Source organism: Xenopus tropicalis, chromosome 8 (assembly GCF_000004195.4).
Source record: "Xenopus tropicalis strain Nigerian chromosome 8, UCB_Xtro_10.0, whole genome shotgun sequence".
Classification (NCBI taxonomy): domain Eukaryota; kingdom Metazoa; phylum Chordata; class Amphibia; order Anura; family Pipidae; genus Xenopus; species Xenopus tropicalis.
In genome coordinates, this window is record NC_030684.2 from 48,626,621 (window position 1) to 48,651,214 (window position 24,594).

General features: G+C 37.5%; 1 protein-coding gene across 5 annotated transcripts in view; it reads left to right on the plus strand.

Annotated features, from left to right (window-relative positions):
• The window catches only part of gria3 (glutamate receptor, ionotropic, AMPA 3), a 176,827-nt gene that overhangs the window by 48,168 nt on the left and 104,065 nt on the right, over window positions 1-24,594 (plus strand). For all 5 annotated transcript variants that reach the window (XR_001171456.3, XM_018096128.2, XM_012967925.3 and 2 more), the window contains 1 exon segment: window positions 6,276-6,515. Coding sequence is in view for 4 of the 5 variants with exons in the window: in XM_018096128.2 (XP_017951617.1) it covers window positions 6,276-6,515 (240 nt within the window). In the remaining variant the exon portion in view is untranslated.

Sequence of the window (24,594 nt, forward strand, 5' to 3'; positions counted from 1 at the left end):
TACCATTCAATATTAGCTGCCCTAACAGGATGTCAAGCCCCTAAATGTCAGCCAGTACTATTTGCTGTAAGTGCTTCTAAACATATAGTAAATAATGGGTTATCTTATCACCACTAACCATATACTGTTGGTAGATACTGGGAGAATGGAAGTAAAATATATGTTTAAAGTGCTTTTGTTTGACACAGGTCTGATATCATCACAGAGTTTTTTTTTGTTTGTTTTTTTTGTTTCTTAATATCAGCTGACTGTTGTATTCCATTGGGTGCCCTGCCCAATCCTACATACTTTTCCTGGTCAATCTCATCATGTCTCACTGTCTATTTCAATGTTACAGTTAAAGAAATTAATAAATAGTGCCTGATTTTAGCAAGGAGAACACTAAATATTGTTACAATAAGTATCATCACTATTATCATACAACTCCTCACTTATAGTGAAATAGTGACATTTTCTGCCCCAAACATATTAGGTTCCACACTATTTTTTAGAATATTTGGAACATCGGGCAGTATGCCTAGCTATTTGATAAAACCAGAATGAGTCTCTAGCTGTTGTTAATCTAAAACTTCCTGCTTGGCATGAGTGGAATTTCCAAAGTTTATACATTTGTGACATATATAAAGACATTATAACATATTTTAGACATTACCAACATACAGTATTGTGGGTATATCTGAGGTATTACACCTGCATAAAGAGCATGCCCAAAACCCTAAATTTAAATAAAGAAATTAACGATGAATAAACAAAAATGGCTTGTACTGGGATAATAATGTCAGATCATACCCAGTAAACAGTGGAGACTCGGGTGTATAAACCCCGAGCCTGTTGCAAATAAGTCTCAAATCCCAAAGCACTTAAGAGAGATCAAGCTAAAGTTAAATAGCTCACCAGAGTCCAGAAGTGGTTCGGGTGCTTGAGGCCCCAAACCCGTAGCTGAGGGGGGAAAACCATAAACAGACAAAGGAACTCCAAGCCCACCGGACAGGGAAGTTTGCTAAAAGTCAGTCTTTATTGTTCCATTTAAAACCAAAGCGCCTAACGCATTTTGTGCACTTAATCATAGGTATTTCATAAGGTATTACATGCAGGATACCAAAACAAATTTGGAAATATCTGTGGCATTACATATAATATGTCATTATAAATGTAAGCATATCAATGGCAATGCATACAGAATGGCTGCACAATCTCTGGACATTTTAGGGATATCTTAAACATGGGAACATTTTTGTTTGTTTCTCAATCCCATGAAATAAACAGGCACAGTTATCCTTGGAAAAGGTTAGCCATTCTTAGGAGAATTGTACAGTACAAATATCTGTGCTGTGCCGGACATGAAATCCTGGAACCATGGAACCAATGTCATTAGTCCATGCCTCCTTTTGGCTACAATTTAGGAGATAACGCAATAAGAGGGCTGTAGGAACAGCAAGCTAGCTTGAGAGATCAGCAAGTTTTCAAAAATGTGCCCCCCCAAAAATGTTTAGCTTGTATTCTGTGGCAACAGTGTTCTGATTCCACAATAATGGATGTGAGCACATTCTTCAACTAAAAAACCATACACACAAATCAAGAAATACTTAGAAATAACGTCAAAAGGAATGAACAAAATTGAAAACAATGCTAGGTATTTTATTTCCATAGCCTCTTTCCCTATTTTGTTTTAGCAGCGCAGAATATGGAGTCATTTTGAAGGTAAATGCAAGCCATCAATGGCAATTTGTCTACGATCATTTATAAAAACCTACAATGTATGTTAAACCCGTGATTTCTTTCCCCATTTCTGAAAACTATTGCACAAGCTTGAAATAGTGTTGATGTCAGGCTGCAAATTAAATTTACCAAATCTTGTTAGATCCCTTATAAATTTAGCTATTTAGATAACCCCAGAAGTCTCACAATTCCACCTTATTTTCTGCTACTCTGATATTCGCGAGCCGTGCCTTGCAATTTTGCAGATTTATCTGCCCGTAAATTTTGCTGATTCAAAACAAATTCAATGGAAATAATTTGTAAAGATAGCTTAAGCAGATAAAAATATACTGTAGCTCCCTTAGAGGAAAAGAAATAAATACATTTTTTAGCTCTAATTTAAGGAACACTGCAGATGATTCAGCTGCCCGTAAGTAATTATGTAAATATAAGCTTGCAAGCTACACAAATAATGTAATTTATATGCAAAAAGTTGTCAAAGTGCTGTGTTTAAAAATCCCGCGAGTAGCTAGCATAAAGTATATATTGTCGTAGGGCTGCATGTAAATATTTCCAAACATTTACTCATAAATCACATCTGTAATATCTCATTTCTGTATGTTACAGTGTCCAATATATTCTAGTTGGGTGCAAAATAGCATTAAGATGGAAGGACTTATGCGATACTCAAACAAAGACTGAGCATTTTCCAGTTCCAGACTCAGTGTTTACCACGATATTATTTGTATATAAGCATCTCTTTTGTGGAGATGTAGTTCTATGTTGGTGATAAAGAGTAGAACATGATCATTGCTGTAGTGTGCTGAGTGATTGGTAAGTGAACAAGGAGAAGGTTGGATAAGGTAGAAGTTAGAGGAGTAGAGGAGTAAGGAAAAAGAAAGTAGATAGAACAATAGAATGGAGACAATGTTATTGCAGGAAGGTCAATGAAGAGGAATCAGTGTAAATGAATAAATGGTAGCCTGGGGCAGAACATATTAAGAAGAATATATAGGGGGCAAATGCTGAGTGGGAGCACAATGTAAATGTATTGGGGATCATACTCACCCTAGTAAAAGAAACCTAGGAAAACCTGGAAAATCCTGAACAGTAGCTTTCAGTGCCCTTCTTCAGGACTTTATGGTGAGTACACAGAGTAAACTACAAAGTTATAAAAGCTGCCAACATGGCACAATAAAAGCACAGATGTAGCATCTACTTTACTTGTAAGTATTTAATAGAGTGCCAGCTCTGTTTCTGGGATTTTGTTTATAAAAATGGAAAAACTGCTTTCAACCACCCTAAAAAACCGTGGGTCTTCATTGGGGGCACCAAAAAATGCAGGTTATAAATGCTGGTTAATTTGGTGGTTTTCAAGTTACCCCCTTAGTGAGCACCATCAGACAATATACAGTATATTAAAGGAGTACAAACTAATTCTTATTATACTAACGAATTGGAAACTTTGCCAAGAAGAAAGGTTTAAAGAACAGAAAGTGTTTCATGTAAACCTGCATCTAAGTATTACTGCCTCTACTGGATTTCATTTTGGTTATTCTATTCTTATTAACCTTCAAGGTCTGTAATAAAAAGAAATCCCCTTTTCATTTCTATTTTGTCCGTAGGGAAACAGCAGGTTCTAATATACAGTTGTTTAACCATTTTGCTTCTGAACTACACGAGACCGTAAGTTTCATTATGCAGGAACCCACTGATAAAAAATAGCAGTCGTTTATAAGAGAGCATCTCCCACAGAGGTACTAGTCCTGCTGTAAGTGCTACAAGATGAGAAAATGAACTGAGCTATTCGTCATAGTGGAACAGATAACAGGGTAAAACACATGCAAATCATATGGCAGAACAAGGATTAAAGAGAATTTTTTTAGAGCAAGAAACAATGCCAGACAATCTAATGCTTTTTAATACCTTTAGAAATGTGATACCTCTGCCTTCTTTACACCTCCAAGTATTGTGTTATGCACTCCTATAGCTTATGGCCTGTTTTTTCTCAATTCCCCTGATGAAGACCCCCTGATATTTTGGGGGGGTTGGAACATGTTGGTAATATGAAATAAAGATTTTTTTTTAACTTCTGATTGCCTTGCTAGTATTTTGTTTCTTTGCACCTCACAAAGACAACAAATCATATATTGAAAATATGTATAATTACCCAGAGTGCTGTAGCTGTGATTGGCTGCCCTGTGGCTATATCACTGCTAAACAGCAGCACAATGTTCAACGTTGGGAGGTGGCAATTCAGAAGCCCAAAATGTGGCCTTTGGGTACTGTGCCAACAATGTAAATGCCAACAAATACCATGAATATCCTGTAAAGTGTATATATATATTTTTTTTTTTCTAAACGGTGCTTGGTGATATCACCAGTTATAATTGGTTCTTAGTGATATAATTTCTATCACATGACTAACTAAAACTTGTGAATTATAATAAATAATGTAGCACCCTGTTGTAAAATATTGGGATATTAGAAGTCACCTCAGAGTTCTATGACCTTTATAAAAGCACTTGGCCTTTGGCCTTGTGCTTTCATGTGGTTGTGGAAATCCTCAGTGACTTATAATATCCTTATATTTGACCATAGGAGGTACATTATTCACTATATTAATAGACACTAAACACTAGACATGAGTGCGATTTCCAACTGTCACAGTTGTGTAATGTCTTTAAATTGCCAATGTTCACCAATACAGGAAAATATTTCATATTTATATAAATATACATATAATATTTTATACTGTATGGTTATACAATTGTATACAGAATGTCTTCTTCTGGGCTCTGGGAAGCTACAGCTGAGGCTTTGGAGCAGAGGCGTAATGCAAAGCATTTTACATCAGTAAAAAAATACATATTAAAAAAATTCTGACCAAAATAGCACTAATATATTTTTTATATCAAATAGCAAGGAGTTGACTAATGCTTTAATACATTTTCTGCAAATAATACTTTTTGTTTGTTTGGGAAATTAAACAAATTCTTTCATCTCTTGCCCTCTAGTTAACCACCTAAATTGCATTATGTTCTCTCAACTCCATATTGCCCATATGATTAGACTGCGTTAATAAGATTGCATTTTGCTTTTCCTCTCCTTAATCGCTGGAACAAAATGTTTAACATTTATTGCTTTTGGGACAAAGCTTTGAGAGAACTGATCAGATAAGTCATAGACGAGAAAGTGTTTGCTTCAAATTGCTTTGGTAGCCTTCAACGACCTTGGGGCCAAACACAGAGACAAGGTTTAGCGGTTCAATTACTTCCCAAGCCGAAACCAGTTACTGCACGTGTGCATTTGGCGTCTGCGTACAATTTGTCCTTGCTTTTCTGGTGAAGATGTCAAGAATCCGACTTAATCCCTTTAATCTGAAAAGTAAATGTGTCTAGTGCACAAGGAAAAAAATGAGGGAAACTTATTAAAGACCCTATCAACAGGTCGGTCATGGCACAATTGATCGAACGTCAAAAGCTGCACGTTATCCTTTTCCGTTTTTCAAAGTATTTTCAGATGTTATGAAGCATGTTCATCTTTTATTGTCCTTCCATTGTCACAGAAAAATGAAAACCAAACTCAAAGTAGTTTTGTAGTGAGTTGGTGTTTGTTTAGTAAAAACATTGTTTCCATGGCCCTTGAAAATATTGTTACATATAACAGGGCCACAACAACTGGGACAATAACCATGTAGACCAGTGATCCCCAACCAGTGGTTCGGGGGCAACATGTTGCTCCCCAACCACTAGGATGTTGCTCCCTGTGACCTCAAAGCAGGTGCTTATTTTTTAATATCTATCTTGGAGGCAAGTTGTGCTGCATAAAAACCATGTGAACCACCAAACAGAGCCTTCTGTGGGCTGCCAGTCCACATAGGGGCTACCAAATAGCCAATCACATCCCTGATTTCGCACCCCATGGTAGATTTTTCATCCTTGTGTTACTCCCCAATTTTTTTTTACATTTGGGTAAAAAAAGGTTGGGGATCCCTGATATAGAGTAAGGTTGTTGGAGGGGATATATATGGAGGCCCTCTACTACAAAGTAAATCAGCCAAGGCCCCATTCCGCATCCATCACCCCTCAAAAAATTTGAGGGTTAAGGATTTGCAGGCAAATAAGTGTAAATAGCTTATTTGAAAAGTTTCAGGCAGTTAAAGTTGTCCTCCTCCATTATGTTTGGGTTGAACCCTAATGTTATCCAGCTGTTAAGCAAGGTGCTACACAATCAGACTAGTATATCCTAGCCTACAACTTGGGCGCGGAATCAGTAGATCTCACCATGCAAGGGAACCCTTCTGTGGCCAGATGTAGTAAATTAAAGTCATATGACAGATGCACATTAATGGAATCCATTGACAGTAGGATCTATTTTGGAGTTAAATCTATCAGTTCAAAAGATAATGAGATAAAGTGGATTGTTTCTATTGTCATTATGCTTTAGGTTCATGTTTCACTTGCAGATCAGAGATTGATATTGCCCTGATAATGACTATTTTATAGAAACACGAAAAAAACATTTATAATTTGACTGCAATACTGTATCCTTATTCTCTGTTTTTTTGTCTATAGTTTGTTCACAGTTTTCCAGAGGAGTCTATGCTATCTTTGGATTCTACGACCAAATGTCCATGAACACTTTGACATCTTTCTGTGGAGCCCTACATACATCCTTTATCACCCCAAGCTTCCCAACGGATGCAGATGTCCAGTTTGTTATTCAGATGAGGCCACCGCTTAAAGGAGCCATTCTAACCCTTCTCAATGAATATGACTGGCAAAAGTTTGTTTATCTCTATGATACAGAAAGAGGTGAGTACAGTAAACGTATAAAAGATTAAAAAAATGGCTTTTGCAACTTTTGTTGTTCATAGAGTTCATAGAGCCCCACATGTTAAAAGGGGTCAGTAGAGGGTTTCATGGGTCTTTTTTTACCCATCATCTTATGACTGTGCCCGCCTACTGTAAACCTGAATTCTTGTTCCACCAAGCTGCATGGTGAGGGGAAATCTTCTTACTTACTATCCGCAGACTTTCCTAAACATCCTGTACAGCCTTCTGGATGTTGGGTGAGGTGCCTGGTCTCTCAGCTATAAAGGGAGGTGGGGTTCATATTCAACTGGAGTTCTAATTAGTGATGAGCGAATTTTTTCGGCAGGGATGGATTTGCAGTGAATTTCCGCATTTCCCCATTGGCAATTGTTTCGTGAAACTTCAGCGAAAATTTGCAGTGGAAAAATTTGTAGCGCAATCGCGTAAAAAAGGGTGCAGCCCCGTCAAATTGGGCGTGGTCACGTAATAAATAAAAAAAACAACCAAAAAAATTGCGTGACAAATTTGTTTCGCGAAATTTTCTGCTGTTTCGAGAATTTGCTTGCCGTTTCGCGAATTTTATGGTGAAGCGAAACGGGACAGATTCGCTCATCACTAATTCTAATGTATTGGTGTATAGCATTTAGCATTTTTTTTTTTTAACATCCTTAGACTAATAACACAAAAGCAGATGCTCTTTTTATGACTGATTTGGTAATGTTTATAAAAAGAGATTGCTTTTGCTTTGGTGCTTGTGATGCTTTACGCAGTATCTAAACATTGGGTCGTTGCTTTTATGTCTTACTCCAGAAACGTCGTAAGCACTTACAATACTGTTTTTAGGGCAATAAAAATTCATGTACTTTGTACCTAATTTGCATATGTTTTGTTATTTTTGGAAACCGAAATTGATGCAAAATTAGAATAAACTGCATGAGACTATTTATTATGCCAACACCAGAAGTGCACATTCACCCACCTTGCCATGGTTACTTAATTCAATCCAATAATGACTCCAAACTAATTTCACATACATGGAAACAGATAGCCATTGTTAGCCTTGGGTCAAACTCTGTCGGTCTTCAAAGTCATTCTTCTACTTACCCAGTCTGATTAGTTACAGTATTTTTCATCTCCAAAGGCACCTTTATAGAATATATAAGTGAACTTTTTTTCAGGCTTTTTGTTATTTCTTTAAAAGGTGTAATTTAGCTTCTTCACAAATAGACTTAGAAGCTTAGATTTTCCTAGTTCACTGTAATTCTACCCCAGCATTCATATGTTCATCTTCTCTAGTGTTCCTGCAGGATACAATTTACATAAACATCATTCTGCAATCAAACCAGTAATATAGTATATTTTCTTCCCTTTTTAGAAAAAGAATGGAAGCATAATGAATGCTGTTATATTAAGTGTTTCCCAGTGAATTGACAGCAATTTAATTCAGTTTGTTTTTATTGAAAGTGCATATTTTGTTGCCACGTGAGAGAGCTGAATGCACCTTGACTAGACTAAGTTAGAAGGTAGAATGGAGTCCATCAGTTGTAATGATCTCTTGTTTGTAATGGAGGTACCTACAGAATATAAAAATCATCTGTTTGGTGAAAAGGATACGTTGGGAGGATGATGGTGTTATCCCTAAGCAATCATTATATGACGCAAACATATGCAATCATTAAAGTTCTACTAGGAAAAATGTTTTTCAGCATGCAGGGTTAGATTCACTTAACTTTCACTTCCTTCCAACCTTTTATTTGTTGCCATGGATTAACTAGAGTAGATCAACCCTTGTAATGCAAAATGAAAACCACCAGCTCTGTCCTAATTTTTTTTAGACTTGATAACCATATACATCCATTTTAGAGTCAACAAATTGGACTGAGCTGGCCCTAAATAAAACCTGCCAAAGAACATGCTCTCAATTCAGAATTGGGAAAGCCAGTAGTCTCAGCCTGCAGTCTTGTGCTGAGAGTAGTTCTCAACAGACACAGCAACTCAGGTTACACATCAGTCTGCTTGTATCTATATATTGTAAAATTTAAATTGGTTCCACTACTATAAAAGTTCTTGGAAAAAAAATCTTTGGAAAGGCAATGTAAAAAAAAAAACAACTATATCTTTCTTGCTATCCCTCTCAAAGACCCAGAATGCCCAAGCCTAATATCCATTGCTCTGCTTCCATCCCCATTAATCTTTGATTTATATTTGCCTCACCATCTGCACAACTGGGACTTACAGTACAATTTATTTTTACTTTTTCTCCTTTTGTGTCCCCATATCCTCTGATCTGCCCTTTACTGCTGCTCTTTTGAGTGCTGACAGACCTATGTTTTTTTCATTTGGCCAGTCCCTATCCAAATTATTCATAAATTATATTTATGGCACTGGCAAAAGCTGCTACTTTTGACAATGAAATTGGCGAATATATGCAATTAATTCATGCCCTTATCCTATTCTGCTCAAGCTATTGAATCCTACTACTAAACCTACTTCTAAATGTTCCACTGGATTACCACCTCTCTTTTCCCTGCAATCAATTTTAAACACTATTGGGAGGAAATCTGCTCTCTGAATAACATAAAAATTCCTTCGGCTAACATTCAAAGCCCTTCAGTCCTCTGCTTCTCGCTACATTTGCTTACATGCCCCTGCATGTTGATGGCCTATTCCTCAATTCCTCTCAGAGCCTCTGTCTTTTCACACCTTTCTAGCTTGCTGCTCCTTACCTCTAGTATTTATTCCACAGTAGGGAACTCTTTCTCAAAGTCTTCGTAAAGAAACTCAGACCCTCACTTTTGGAGCACTAGAACAATATCTAGTACAGACTTGACAGTGCAGGCCAGTGCCCAATCCATGCAGTTTTCTGTAATGTAAAAATGCACATCACTGTATATACTATTAGTGCTATACATATCAAGTTATACATACACAATACAATTGCATACAGGTATTAACAACTAATAAACAGGAAAAATTATGAGGCCTTAAGGTGGCCATACACGAGCAGATCCGCTCGCTTGGCGATGTCGCCAAGCGAGCGGATCTTCCCCCGATATCCCCTACGGGTGGGCGATATCGGGGACCATTTAGGTAGAAAAAATAATAAGGGGCCAAACGATCGGATTATGTGGGCAGCAATGGGGCAGTCGGATCGGGGACCGCATCAACGAGCCGATGCGGTCCCCGATCCGACCAGATTTTCTAACCTGGCCGATCGAGATCTGGCCAATTTCAGGCCAGATATCGGTCAGCCAGGCCGCTCTGCTCTCCCCATACACGGGCCGATTAGCTGCCGAATCGGTCCAAGGGACCGATATCGGCAGCTATAGTCGGCCCGTGTATGGCCACCTTTAGACAGGCAGGCACAGGGTTAAAATTCTATATATTAAAAAGAGAGATTTTTTTAGGGCACTTATGTGAGATTAAGGCAACTGTTAACAAGAGGGTTTAAGTAATTTATCACAATTTAAGTAATTTAACAGTGTCAGATGTCTCATTTGTTGTTACTGTTTCATCAAATTAATTTGAAAGCTATAGATCAGTATGTGAGCGAGTGGATTGTAGCTGTCTGGAGTTTTAAAAAATCTAGGCCCTGGGTTTATCCTTGATTTCTATAATTTCCATTATGAGGTTAAGCAGATCTGAAAGATGATTAATACTTAGCCATCCTCCATTCTTACAGCCAACAGTCCAACTAGACAACTCTTTCTCTGAAATTGTCATTCAGGATTTAATATGGACCTCAGGTTGTAAGGAACATAGTTATGGGCTAGACATATTAAACACAGGTCCTGACATGCCATTTGAGTAAAAGTCTGCCATTTCCTAATAAGAATATAAACTGGCTGGCTGCTAGTAGGGGCTGCTTCCTTACAGGTTGAGATGATGTCAGCAATATAAAAACAATGGCATCGAAATAAAATGAATTGTATTCTGCTGTTTGCCAATATTGTAGTTATCAAGTTGCAGACAATATGCAACAAGTTGCATCGATATTAGAGATACACCAAATCCACTATATTTGTATTTGGCCAAACCCCAAAGGCTTAATGAACGATTCAGCCAAATACCAAACCAAATCCGATTTTGGATATGCAGATAAGGTTGTGGAAGGATGGAAGAGAACTGACCACTTTCTGTGTGGAGAACATTTTTCAACTTCCATGTTTATGTGTCAAAAAGTCACGTGATTTTAAGAATTCAGACTTGGTTTAGCCAGGTACATGGATTCGGCCGAATCCTGCCAAAAAAGGCTAAATCGTGGCTGAATCCCAAACATTCATTCATTCATTGCATCCCTAGTTGATATATTTATGTAATATGTGAAAATATTGCAGGGATAGGTGTCAAAATCCTATGGAAACATGGGAAAGTCACATAGGGTGATGTTGCTATATTAAAGGTATTTCCCTTACAGTATCCTGTGTTAGGTACTAAAAAAAGCTTTCATTGTATTGTTTTGCATTAAGTCTGCATTTGTTCCAGAGCACCTGTCAGCTGGCGTGTTTGATAACCCACAATGGTATGCCTGCTAACTCACTGATCCATATTTCATTGCCATTGACATCTTCTGGGAGCTGCAGTTGTAGCCTTGTTGTTTGCCTGATCATTTTAAAAAAGTAGTGACAGGTGCTTGATTTTGAAAGCAACAGTGCTTTAGCTCCTGGAATGATAAAAGTTACACATGTTCACTCTCTGCATCAGGGGTCCCCAACCTTTCTTACTCGTGAGCCACAGTCAAATGTAAAAAGACTTGGAGAGCAACACAAGCATCATAAAAGTTCATAGAGGTGCCAAATAAGGGCTAAGATTGGCTATTAGGCAGCCTCTATGCACACTATCAGCTTACAGGACTTTATTTGGTAGCAAATCTTGTTTTTATTCAACCAAAACTTGCCACCAATCAACTGCTTTACATCAACACAGTGCCAACTGTATCCCTGTGTAAGTGGAATCATCCCACCACTAAAGATTTTGGCATTTGCATTTTTCCTGGTCAATACAATGATGCTCCCTTCATTGATTTCAAATAAAGTCAGATGCCAGGTCAGAATGTTTGATCACACATCATGCTGCACAGCAAATCGGATGGAGTCAAATCACACACCTGGATCTTTACTGACCAATAGAATTCAGCAGATTCAAATGCCAATGTACCAGTCAAAGCATTCACTTCTCATGACAATTAGACATATGGGAATGGCATTGGGCATGGCATTGGGCATGGCATTGGGCATACATGACTTTTCACTTAAAGATGTTGTTCACCTTTGAGTTGACTTTTAGTTTCATGTAGAAAGTACTATTCTGTGACAATTTGCAATTGGTCTTCATTTTTTATTATTTGTGTTATTTATTTTTTTTTATTTCACTTTTTGTTCAGCAGCTCTCCAGTTTGTAATTTTTATCAGCCCTCTGGTTGCTAGGGCCCAATTTAACCTAGCAATCAGACAATGGCTTAAATGAGAGCCTGGATTATGAAAAGGAGAGGGCCTGAATAAAGACAATAATAAAAAGAAACAACAACAATAAAATGTGGCGTCACAGAGCAATAGTTTCTTGGTTGCTGGGGTCTGTGATCCCCATTTAAAAGCTGGAAAGAGGAGTAGAAAAAAAAATGAAGACCAAATGAAAAGTTACTGAAAATAGTCTATTCTATAAGATAATAAACGTTTAAAGGGAAACTACTCCTGTAAAGCCAAACTACAGTAAATGGCTGCACTACTTCAGCTTAACTAGTGCCTGTTTTAAATGAGTAGGAGTTAAAAAAAAAATAGCCTCTAACTGTGTCTGTTCATAAACCCCCAGATAATTTATATCAGACAAAAAATGTGAAGATTTAGTAACAGGGTTGGAGAATTGAAGAATTCTAGCATCCATATGCCATCCACAAAATTCTGGGCACGTGGCCAAGGGAGAGCTGTACCACAGCCATAAAGATTCAACAAAATGTAATACACCTTAAAATAATGTGCAGAGCTATTAATGCATCACTACATTTGTAATGTTCTGAAGCGTAATTGTTCTTCCGTGGTTATCTAATACATAAAGCTTTTGGTTTACTGTTATGCCCAATCTGACATGCATATTAAAAAGTTTAGCATAATGCAGTATAAGCATCACACATGAATGAAGCACTCAGCACCGCAGAGCCACCGTTGCTTTTACTGAGCCTCAAAGTCTTCTAGTAAATGCAAGGATCTGGGCAAGGGGCAGGCTGGAGTCAAGACAAGGCAGATAATGCTCAAATGTCCCCCAGTGAGTAAGGGAGCACGGTTATGGGACCAAAACAATGCCCAGTATGTGTTCCTTCCACATTCATTCATAGGAGCAACAATGTATTTAGACAGAAGTGCAGCGAAAGAGCATGGCAACCAGGGCAGGACATTACAGGTATGGGATCTGTTATCCAGAATGCTCGGGACCTGGGGTCTTCTGGATAAGGGGTCTTTCTGTAGCTTGGATCTCCATGCTTTATGTTTACTAAAAAATACTTTGAACATTAAATGAACCCAATAGAATTGTTTTGCATCCAATAAGGATTCATTATATCTTAGCTTGAATCATGTACAAGGTACTGTTTTATTATTACAGAGAAAAAGGAAATCATTTCTAAAAATTAGAATCATTGGTTTAAAATGGAGTCTATGGGAGATGGCCCTTCTGTAATTTGGAACTTTCTGGATAACGGGTTTCCAAATAATGGATCCTATACCTGTACTTTAAACTTTTTACTTTTACTTTTATTACATCTTTTCCCTTGATCCACCATTTTGTAATGGGCTGTGTGCTCCCTCAGAGATCACATGACCAGAAATAATCTGTATTAACAGTGTGGGTGTAAAAAACACAGCTCTGTCCAATAACTGGCTGATGTGACCTAACATATATTTGTGTCTTTGGTTTGTTTGTGTGCGAATCATATGATCCCAGGGGGCGGCCCTTAGTACTTAAAATTGCAATTTTGTATTTAGGATTACCCAATGTCACATACTGCAAAAAATGTATTTTTATAAAAATGGAATTACATATGAGCTGTTTTATGTAATAGATTTTTATAGAGACTTACATTGTTCGGAGGGTAAAGGTTTTTTTTTAAGCCTTATTATTATTATATTATATTATTAATAATGCCTCATGGTTAAATAGATCACTTAGAGATTTGACTAGCCTCTGCAAAGTCAAGTGGAAAATCATTGCCTATACTACTAAATTAAAAAACCAAGCAAGTAAAGCATATATTTTTGTAATGAAAAACATAAAGATAAGCCATGTTAATTTAATCTGGCGGCTGGGGGATTAGATGATTGCAGCAGGCATTTCAGTCTCTATTGGGTATTACGGGGTTAAGGGCATTGGGAAAAGCAGAAGACTGGCAGAGATCGTGGAAAGGCCACTTTATTGAACATTAGTCATACTTGACTTAAAATCTAATATCCAGTTTTGGAGTCATACAGATACACATAAATCACACAAAAGCCTTTCAGAGGAAAGCTGTGAAATATGAAGTGTGTAGAACAAATCACTAGGAAAAGCTAAACAGATTTATCGGATATGTTTGGGTGAAAAAAGTATAAGAAATTCTATTTAAATCTGGAACAAACTCGCAAATTTTATTTTTTACTTTATTTTTGCCTTTAGGTAGTAACAGGAAAAGGAACCTGACGTGTAAATTTAGAAGATCTATGGCCAAAAATGAGTGCCTGGATATATCACTTTTATCTGTGGAACACTGTCCTAGCTAATGCCACATGGAGCGTATGGAGCGTATTCTTGGCAAGCCGAAAAACCATTGCTGCAAATACACTCCATACGCATAAAAATGCCCCTACCTGTGAATATGTTTGGGTGCTGGCACATGTAGCTGATATACGCATAAGAACCCAAGAAAAGTCTCGCGTTTTTCTGTGGATATCAGCTACATGTGCCAGCACCCAAATACATCTCCTTTGAGATAATGCTACAGAGACAGCTCTATAAGGGAGTAACTAAAACGCTCAATTTTAGACGTGCAGACTTTGCCAGTTTAAGGGCATCTCTGCAATGTGTCAACTGGGAAAGGCTTTTCATGGGGTTAGACACAGAAGGAAAATGGAACATCTTTAAAACATTGCTTTGCAGGTATACACAACAGTATATTCCCCTTGTAAGCAAGGAGAGGCATCGCAAAGCAAAACCCTTATGGCTGAATAAAAGAGTTAAGGTCGAGGTTGGTAATAAAAAACGTGCTTTTAAAGCATTCAAGTTAGCTGGGACAGCGGAAACTTTCATCAGGTACAAGGAAGCAAATAAAGCATGCAAAAAAGCTATCAGGCAAGCTAAAATAGAGATGGAAAGGGATATTGCAGCTAGGAGTAAAAAGAATCCAAAATTATTTTTTAATTATGTGAATAGTAAAAAAATGAAGCAAGAAGGGGTGGGAACTTTATTATCACGGGGAGGTACGTTGGTTGATGAGAACGGGGAAAAAGCTGAAATTTTGAACTCTTATTTTTCATCTGTCTATACATCTGAGGAGCCAGATAATGAAGGCTTCCCTTTTAATATACCCAGTGCTAGTAATTTAGCTACTGGCGCATGGGTCACTCAGGAGGAAATTCAAAAGAGACTTGAACATGTAAAGGTAAACAAAGGTCCAGGACCGGATGGGATTCATCCCAGGGTATTAAATGAGCTGAGCGCTGTGATTGCCAAGCCTCTTCACATAATTTTTCAGGATTCGTTGAGGTTTGGCATGGTGCCGAGAGACTGGCGGATTGCTAATGTGGTGCCGTTATTTAAAAAGGGATCTCGTTCTCAGCCTGAAAACTATAGGCCTGTTAGTCTGACATCAGTAGTAGGAAAGCTTCTGGAAGGGGTAATAAGGGATAGGATAGTTGAATACATTGCAGTTCACAATACTATTAGTTTGTGCCAGCATGGTTTTATGCGTAACAGATCTTGCCAGACTAATTTAGTTGCCTTTTATGAGGAGGTGAGCAGGAACCTTGATGCTGGAATGGCAGTTGATGTCATCTACTTAGATTTTGCTAAAGCGTTTGATACAGTACCGCACAGAAGGTTAATGATCAAATTGAGGAATATTGGCCTAGAACATAATATTTGTAATTGGATAGAAAACTGGCTGAAGGATAGAGTACAAAGAGTGGTGGTAAATGGAACATTTTCTAATTGGGCCAGTGTGGTTAGTGGAGTACCGCAGGGGTCAGTCCTTGGTCCTTTGCTTTTTAACTTGTTTATTAATGACCTGGAGGTGGGCATAGAGAGTACTGTTTCTATTTTTGCTGATGACACTAAATTGTGCAAAACTATAAGTTCCATGCAGGATGCTGCCGCTTTGCAGAGCGATTTGACAAAATTGGAAAACTGGGCAGCAAACTGGAAAATGAGGTTCAATGTTGACAAGTGCAAAGTTATGCACTTTGGTAGGAATAATATAAACGCAAACTATCTACTGAATGGTAGTGTGTTGGGGGCATCCTTAATGGAGAAGGATCTAGGGGTTTTTGTAGATCACAAGTTGTCTAATTCCAGGCAGTGTCATTCTGTGGCTACTACAGCAAATAAAGTGCTGTCTTGTATAAAAAAGGGCATTGACTCAAGGGATGAGAACATATTTTTGCCGCTTTATAGGTCCCTGGTAAGGCCTCACCTTGAGTATGCAGTGCAGTTTTGGGCTCCAGTCCTTAAGAAGGATATTAATGAGCTGGAGAGAGTGCAGAGACGTGCAACTAAACTGGTAAAGGGGATGGAAGATTTAAGCTATGAGGTTAGACTGTCGAGGTTGGGGTTGTTTTCTCTGGAAAAGAGGCGCTTGCGAGGGGACATGATTACTCTGTACAAGTACATTAGAGGGGATTATAGGCAGTTGGGGGATGTTCTTTTTTCCCATAAAAACAATCAGCGCACCAGAGGTCACCCCTATAGATTAGAGGAACAGAGCTTCCATTTGAAGCAGCGTAGGTGGTTTTTCACGGTGAGGGCAGTGAGGCTGTGGAATGCCCTTCCTAGTGATGTGGTAATGGCAGACTCTGTTAATGCCTTTAAGAGGGGCCTGGATGAGTTTTTGAACAAGCAGAATATCCAAGGCTATTGTGATACTAATATCTACAGTTAGTATTACTGGTTGTATATATATAGTTTATGTATGTGAGTGTATAGATTGGTTAGTATAGGTTGTGTGCTGGGTTTACTCGGATGGGTTGAACTTGATGGACAATGGTCTTTTTTCAACCCTATGTAACTATGTAACTATGTAACATTCAATTCATCCGGGTGCAGCACAGGTAGGGGAACGGAATGTATTCTCGGCAAGCATTTTTCAGCTTGCCAAAAATATGTGCCATACGCTAGGTGTGGCATTAGCCTAAAGGGGTTGTAAAAACTGTTCCACCACACCCCCCCCTTGTCTTATAATGCATGTTACTAAAAGTGTAATAATATATGCAGGAAAAACTAATCAAAAAGTATTCTTAGAATATTGTTTACAAGCACCAAGCAAGTCATGTTGTTTTATCTTCTGTATGTTGTGTTGTTTTGACTTTTTGGTATTACACTGTTTTGTGACTGAGCTTCCAGCTCCCATTGCAGGAGCAAAGAACACAGAGGCAGATTTACACAGATCAGGTACAATTCTAATTGGTGAATTCAAACAGAATTTGTATTTCAATTGGTCTGCTGGCCATGGACAGCTGGGGAAAAAGTTTTATTATGCAATTGCTTTATGTATATAGCCTTGATGTTGCTGGATTCTAAATCCCAGAATGCTAAAACCATTGATGAAAACTACAGCCCTGCCCTAGTCCAATGGATCACTGCTGTAACCTGTGTGCAGCCTAGAACAAACTGGGTGACTCTAATGAGTATTATAATGAGTATTATTCTTGTCTTTGTTTTTGGTCTCCTCTTCCCACATTATACAGAATCCAGTAGTGTACCTATACAAACAGGAAGAGTAAACCTTTAGTAGTGAGTAGTAGCATGAAATATAGGTCTTTAAATTATAATGGTTTCCTTCATCTGAGGTGCAGCTAAAAGAGCACTCTGGCTGGGGAAACAATACTATTTGTGCTACTATATGCTTCCAGCAGGCACTATGCCACCATAGTAATATCTGGGAAGCACTCACCGGAGCAGTTCCACGATCAAAGAGTTCCGTGCTGTCACGTCTGGATACGCCCCCGGTCCAGGCGTGAGTCAGAGCTAAGGAATGTAGATAAAGACGGAGCACTCTAGGAGCTCTTTTCAATAAAAAATAATCTTTATTCGCGTGTCCATAAAAACATTCTTGTTGAACTACAACTCTAGCCTAACGCGTTTCATGGCGTCTCGCCACGGGTAGCTTCTGAAGAAGTGGCGAGACGCCATGAAACGCGTTAGGCTAGAGTTGTAGTTCAACAAGAATGTTTTTATGGACACGCGAATAAAGATTATTTTTTATTGAAAAGAGCTCCTGGAGTGCTCTGTCTTTATCTACATTCCTTAACTATGCCAACATAACCTGAAAGGAACTTCCGATTTGGAAGACCATGTTGGGATTCTATGTACATTAATAATGAGGAGTATTCCAGCTCACTGGTTGAATGATTGAATGCATGCATATATATGTGCATAACAAACCAGTCGGGATACTTTCTTATTATACCCATAAGTCTGACTAAACATGGCCACATGCATGCAGCATATCACCCACTAGGAGCATTTTCTGGCAAAAATAGCATTGTTTCTTTTAACCGGCTTAACCGGCTCTATTGACCTTCACCTCTGGTGGGGGGGGGGGGAAACATTTACTATGAAAAGTGCAATTTAACCATTAAGATAGGTGTATTGTACAGTAGGAGGAATGTACAATGACTGACTGATTGATGTCACATTTTGCACTGTATTTGCCAATTTTTGATTAAAAAAAAAACACATGAAAGGTGCAGAATTAGACAATTTTGTTACTGTTGCTCAAGCACCCTGGCTCAAATATTGCCATGTTATTGCTTCCAGGATGCTCCAGGCCATATTGATATGTTTATCCACACATCTACATCTCATTCCAATTACCAGCTGTACAGCCAACTCAGTGGGGATAAAGTGCAAAGCCAACTAATTCAAACTAGTTTATTATTGCATTAATTTAATCATTTACATAAATGAAATCCATTCTACTCCTCAAACATTCATATACAGATGTTGTTTTGTTACTAGTCATGATAAAGCAACAGTATATAATAGCTGCTTAGTTTAGTACATTATGTTTGTACAGTTTGACTACCTAATTATATAGTGCCACTTACATAGACAGCAGGTTAATTAAGATAGAAGCGAACAATATAGAGCTTGTTTACTAAAAGGAAGGAAGATGCAAAATATAAGGAAAAGTTCCATGTTTGTCTGCATTTTTCCATTGGTGAATTTTTTACCAAGATAAAAAATGTTGCAGAGACAAAAATGTTGCAGAGACAAAATAGTCGCTGCAAAATAATGCCCATTGACATAAATGTATAAAAAAAGTTGTGTATTGGATTCAATGCGTTTCGCAAATTTTTCAGCAGTTTCACAAATTTTCGTTGAAGCGAAAACGAGAAATGGGATTTGCTCATCACTACAACTGGCTTAATCCTGGGGCCAAGCAAATGCTGTATATTTGGAATAAACATTCCCATTTTGTCCCAAGAGCTTGAATAGTTTGTAGCTTCATATTGGACAATTTTTTAAGCAACAAAGAGAGAGATGGGTAAAAGAGGAGATGACATTTTGGTGCAAAATCATGATATCTGAAGTAAATTGTAGGTTACTGAAGTGGTGTATCTTTGTGCAATAAACAGATAATGTAAGACATAACATAAATCAGCTGCTAAAACTTAAGTCATCATCAGTCAAAAGGGTTCATTACTGGTACTGGTTTGCTGGTTGTTGGATTGGTTACAAGTTGCAAGTTCTGGCATTAAAGCTAACAATCAGTTTATATCCTATCCACCATGCCTTAGCAACACTAACCACCTAATATCCTATTGTACAGATTAGATTTACTAACAGAAACTTCAGGAGGTTCCATAGTAACATTCATTTTATGTTTGCTGCTCAGCAGCTGTTGGCAGACGGCCGCTGTCCTTCCTGGTAGCTGGAAACATGCCATTTACTTTCACACGTCAATATAAACATCTCTTGTAGTCACACAACCACCGTATGCCTACACAGATGTAACACTCATTTAGTCCTGTCTGTATCCAATATAGGCATGTTACATCTTCTTGAAAATATAAAGATGCTAACATCTTGAGAAGCCAAAATGGCTTTGTATTTTTAGTTATGCCATGCAGAGTGATTTAAGGGCCCACAAGGCCGCAGTCAACATACCATCCAACATTCAAACATAAACCCACAGAGATGTAGGGTAGAAATGGTTTATTTATCCCATATTACTTTTGCCACTGCTCAGAAATTCTTGTCTCTGTTGTATATTGGCCTACACCCCAACGTTGCAGCTTTGTAAAGTCCACAAGATACATGGGCTTGGAGACACCATCACTTATGTTGTCCATAGCAACTAATCAGATCTTTGCTTTTGTTTTCTTAACTTGTAGGTGACAGTTCAATTCTAATTTCTGATTGGTTGCTATGGCCAACATCCCCAGTGATGTTTGTCTCCAATGTTATTAAATATGCCCCTTAGATTAGGTTGTGCTGTGGAGTATTAGCTCTGTGGCAGTGGATGATGGGGGTTGTGACCCTGCAGTAGCTCAACAGAATTAGTTCAGTATTATTTCAGTAAGATTGCCTTATACAGGATACTTTGAGAAAAATAAAGACATGAAGTCTTCTAGTTATTTTGAGGAATTTGGAACATTTGTTGGGGTGTGGTGAGTTTGGGGCATGATATATTTTTCAATTTGTTTTATATGGATACCAGGCAATGCAAAGCAAGTAATATGTATATTTATTGATGTAATAACTCGCACTGGTGCATATTAAACTTTATAAGCAGTCTTTTTAGCCATATGGAACTAGCTTATGAATAATTGTGTTGACATGAATATGTGATGTGGAATTCATGGTTCCTTGGATGAAACACATATGCTAAAGCTTGCAAATAGGACCTTTGAGCAAACTCCCAATCTGCGTTTTTTTTTACTCAGCTCTATAGGGAAAATGTACAGTATGTTGCATACTTCCTATTAGGAATGCTCTGTGCCTGTGTGACTGGATTATAGAGAATATTAAAAAGTTGAAAAAAAATCCTTTTTTTGCAATTCTACATTGAGAAACCACTTTATGTTTGTTGATTTATAAAGCTTGAATCAGAGACATTTGCATTTGAAAGACTTCTTCACCTCTTTCTGCAATCTGCCAGGTTGTCATAATGAAAGCTTAGAACATGCAAGAACAAAGGCACTATTATTAAGGGTATCTATTTGGGTCAATGCTCGCATGTTTTCTCCTTTTACATGCTTATATATAAACATATCAATGTGTGGCAGAGCTTAGAAGGCTACATTATGCACACATTCATGCTGTAATGCTCTGTAAGAGCTAGCAGACCTGTTTGAAAGATGCATTTGTGAGGGAGGATGCCATGGAGACAAGGAAGTACAGAGAATGTAGGAACATTAATAGAAGAATGTAATCATAGCTATAGTAATAAATGTATTATAACAGTGAAAATAATTTATTTATACCATATTATATATTTTATAAAACTGAGAGGTCGTCTGTTCAGGCTACAGACAGTGGCATACATGAACTAGAACCTCCTACAAAACACAATTCTTCCTCGATGACTGGAAGGAGGTAGATGTAAATATATTGACTTACTGTCTGTAGCTGGAAAAAAAACAGCCCCCAAAAATCAAATACCAGTTGCACAACTATTAAAAGTGTCCCCCCAAAACACCATGCAGTTTATTGGCAATATATCATTCATATATAATGCCCCATATGAATATTACAGGCACCGGCAACTCATTTTACTATGGAAAAGCACAGAAGCAGCTTCTGAGAGTGCTAGAGAAAACTGTGTATTAGGCACCTGTTTACTAACATTGAAGATAAAAATCACTGGTGATGTTGCCCATAGCAACCAATCAGCAATTAGATTTGGGAAGTCACCTACAAATTAGAAAACAAAAGCAGAGATCTGATTGGTTGCTATGGGCAATATAAGTGGTGATATTTATCTCCACTGATAGTAAACACCCCCCTAAATGCCTTAATAAAATTAATAAATAAAGTATTTGCATATAGGGTGTTTTGTTTGCTACTGTACCCAATAATTGCCACAGGCCAAATAACATTATTGCATTATTGGAAAGCATAGAAAATTGCCCCTGTACCTCATCTTGTTGTCCAAAACATGGGGAGGCTTATTTGTCCATGTTCAAATTTGTAAATTTCAGAGTTGTTTGTTTCAATTCCAATAAACTCGAAATTTCACTAAACTTAAATGAAAAAATTCTTATATGCATCAATTCCTATTCTTCTCATCTTTCCAATGGGTCTACAAACTCTCAAAAATTTTTGAAAAATCTGAAAAACTCAAATTGAAAACAAAATGCATACATTTTTGCCTAGGACAATTCCCATTGACGTTTACATGAACTCGCAAGCTTTTAGATGCCAAAGGTTTACATCAAAGTTTTTCAAATTACTTGCACTTAATATTAAACATTCCAGTTTTACAAACCATAATTCAAATTTGGGAGTTTTTGCTCAACAAAATTCAAATTCAGACGTTAATAAATGAGCCCCTCAGTGAGTGTAAAGAGTTCATTTTTCCTGGCCTATATGTGGGTCTTGAAGAGATGCTTCCAACCCATCCACTGATATGAATGGAAAGATACCCATGTATTCTAATAGACGGTGCTGAATTAAATCAAAACAATATTTCCTCAGTATAGAGAACACATATACATGTAGTCACAAAGCTTTGTGCCTTTTGCTTTCTATGATTTTATCTTTTCTGCTTTATGAAAAACTGCCTATTTTAAGCAGAATGTGTGCTAACAGAAATCTCTCTCTGGTGAAATCACTTCATGGATTGATTGAGGATGAAATCAATATTCACTTTTTTCCCTGAGATCAATCACTGGTACATGACCCCAATGCAATGAGGGCGATTGTCTCCTTCATAGGAAGCATTGATTTTATGTCGTCCTCTCCAACTACCCATAATGTAAATATGCCAGTTACAAAACAATGGATTGTGAAAGTTTTGTAAAAAAAAAAAAAATCATTTCTTATTGCACACAAGACAAAAAATATGTACAATGGATTTTATGACTTCAAGTACATTTTCTCCACTGTAGTTTATGCACCAATGCATCAAAATGTATAAGCCTGCTGGCATTACCAATATATGTTATGTTCGCCTCTATGAAGTCTTTCATAAGTTATTAATTGTTCCGTGAAACAGGCAGAGCCAGTCAATGTAGGTGTTTTTGCAAGGGAAAAGATGACCATAATTGCTTATTGAATAAGCAGCAGTCAAGTTAATGGTTACTGAAACCTGGGGTTGTGCTTTGTATCAGAAATTTGACATCTTGTGCTGAAATTGCATACAAATGTTATTGGTCAAATAGCAAAACAAAGTAAGAAAATGATTGCAGTGGCATGTTATTGTCATTCAGTTATTTATGGTGGTAATGTTATTTTATTGCTTGTAACTAGAAACATGAAAACTAGCAGCAAAACTATAGGGGGTGCAGAGAGAGGGGCCTAATATAAACCTGTATCCCTTAACCCCACCTTCCATAATCCCTTACACCCCATATTTACATTGATATTTGGTGCAGGGGAGGAGGTTGAAGTGCATGGGTGCTACATCCATGATAAAAGCAGATACAGAAGATGTTATACATATCCAATTTACACCTAATTGTTCATTAACTACAGTGTTCACACACCCAAAATTATGAACTACAACTCACTACAAAGTGTTAACTGTGCTTTAAAATGTCATAAGAGTGAATGAAATAGGATATTCACAGCAGATTTTTTGAGTATTTTATTGAATATTGTGATCACAGATTTTTCAAGCTGCACAGGCACACATAAATAGCACTTTAAAGCACAAGTAAGACTTAGTAGTGAGTTGTAGTTCACAATTTTGGGTGCATTAAAAGACATAGCAGCCAGAGAAAGGGTTGTCTTTCCTCTCTTCTTCATAAATAGTTGAAACTTATACCCCCTCTGGTTGCAGATTTTGTAGGGAGAAAAAAAAATGTTTTTGAGAAAGGTGTGAGAGTTGTAGTTCCAATTTCCCTGATCCTTATATATCATCTTAAAAACAGTCCCAGTGGATTCTCAAGTTTTCTAATTGAAAAACATTCACCAATCAAAATATAGCTTGGCACTGGGCCTTTAGTCATCTCCTGTAACCTAACAAACAGGAATAGCTGGGCAAACTTTAGCTTCACAATACTACACTGTAAGCAATTATTCTGTGGGGGGGGGGGGGGGCATACTGCTATTAGGTTGTTCTGTAATAGAAAATGTGTGTTTAATATTTCAGGTTCCAGGAGCAGGAACAAAAAAAACTGCATAAATGCCATTGGTCAAATAGCAAAAAAGATCAGGCTTCCATATATTAAATATGTTTGTTGTTAACAACAATCAATCAAATGATATAGCGTTGTGGCTGATCCTGTACTATGGTATAGGTACTGCCAGAAAGTTTTACTTAATGGTTTTCCAAAGATAAAAACAAAATCCAAATTTATAAGGCAAAATATTGTCCTGCACTTCCCCCATGACAGTAACACAGTCATTGCAATTAATCATTGGCATCAATAAGCAATTTATCAGCACTTCACTGAAGCATAAATGTAAATTTGGGGTTGGGATCCATTAGAGCAAATTATTTTTAAAACATATGGGATTTGTCCTTTTGTATATGTTCTCAGAAGTACGCAGCCAACATCTTCCTAAACTCACAACTTTGATTTTTGCTTTATTATTGATTGATTATCCATGTAATGGGATCAGAGATAATCAGTGCGATTTTATGGACCTTCATGGTTTAAGGAACTACTGCAAGTAAGAAGAACCAGACATTTTTGAAAATATATACTGTACAATGTTATATATAAAGATA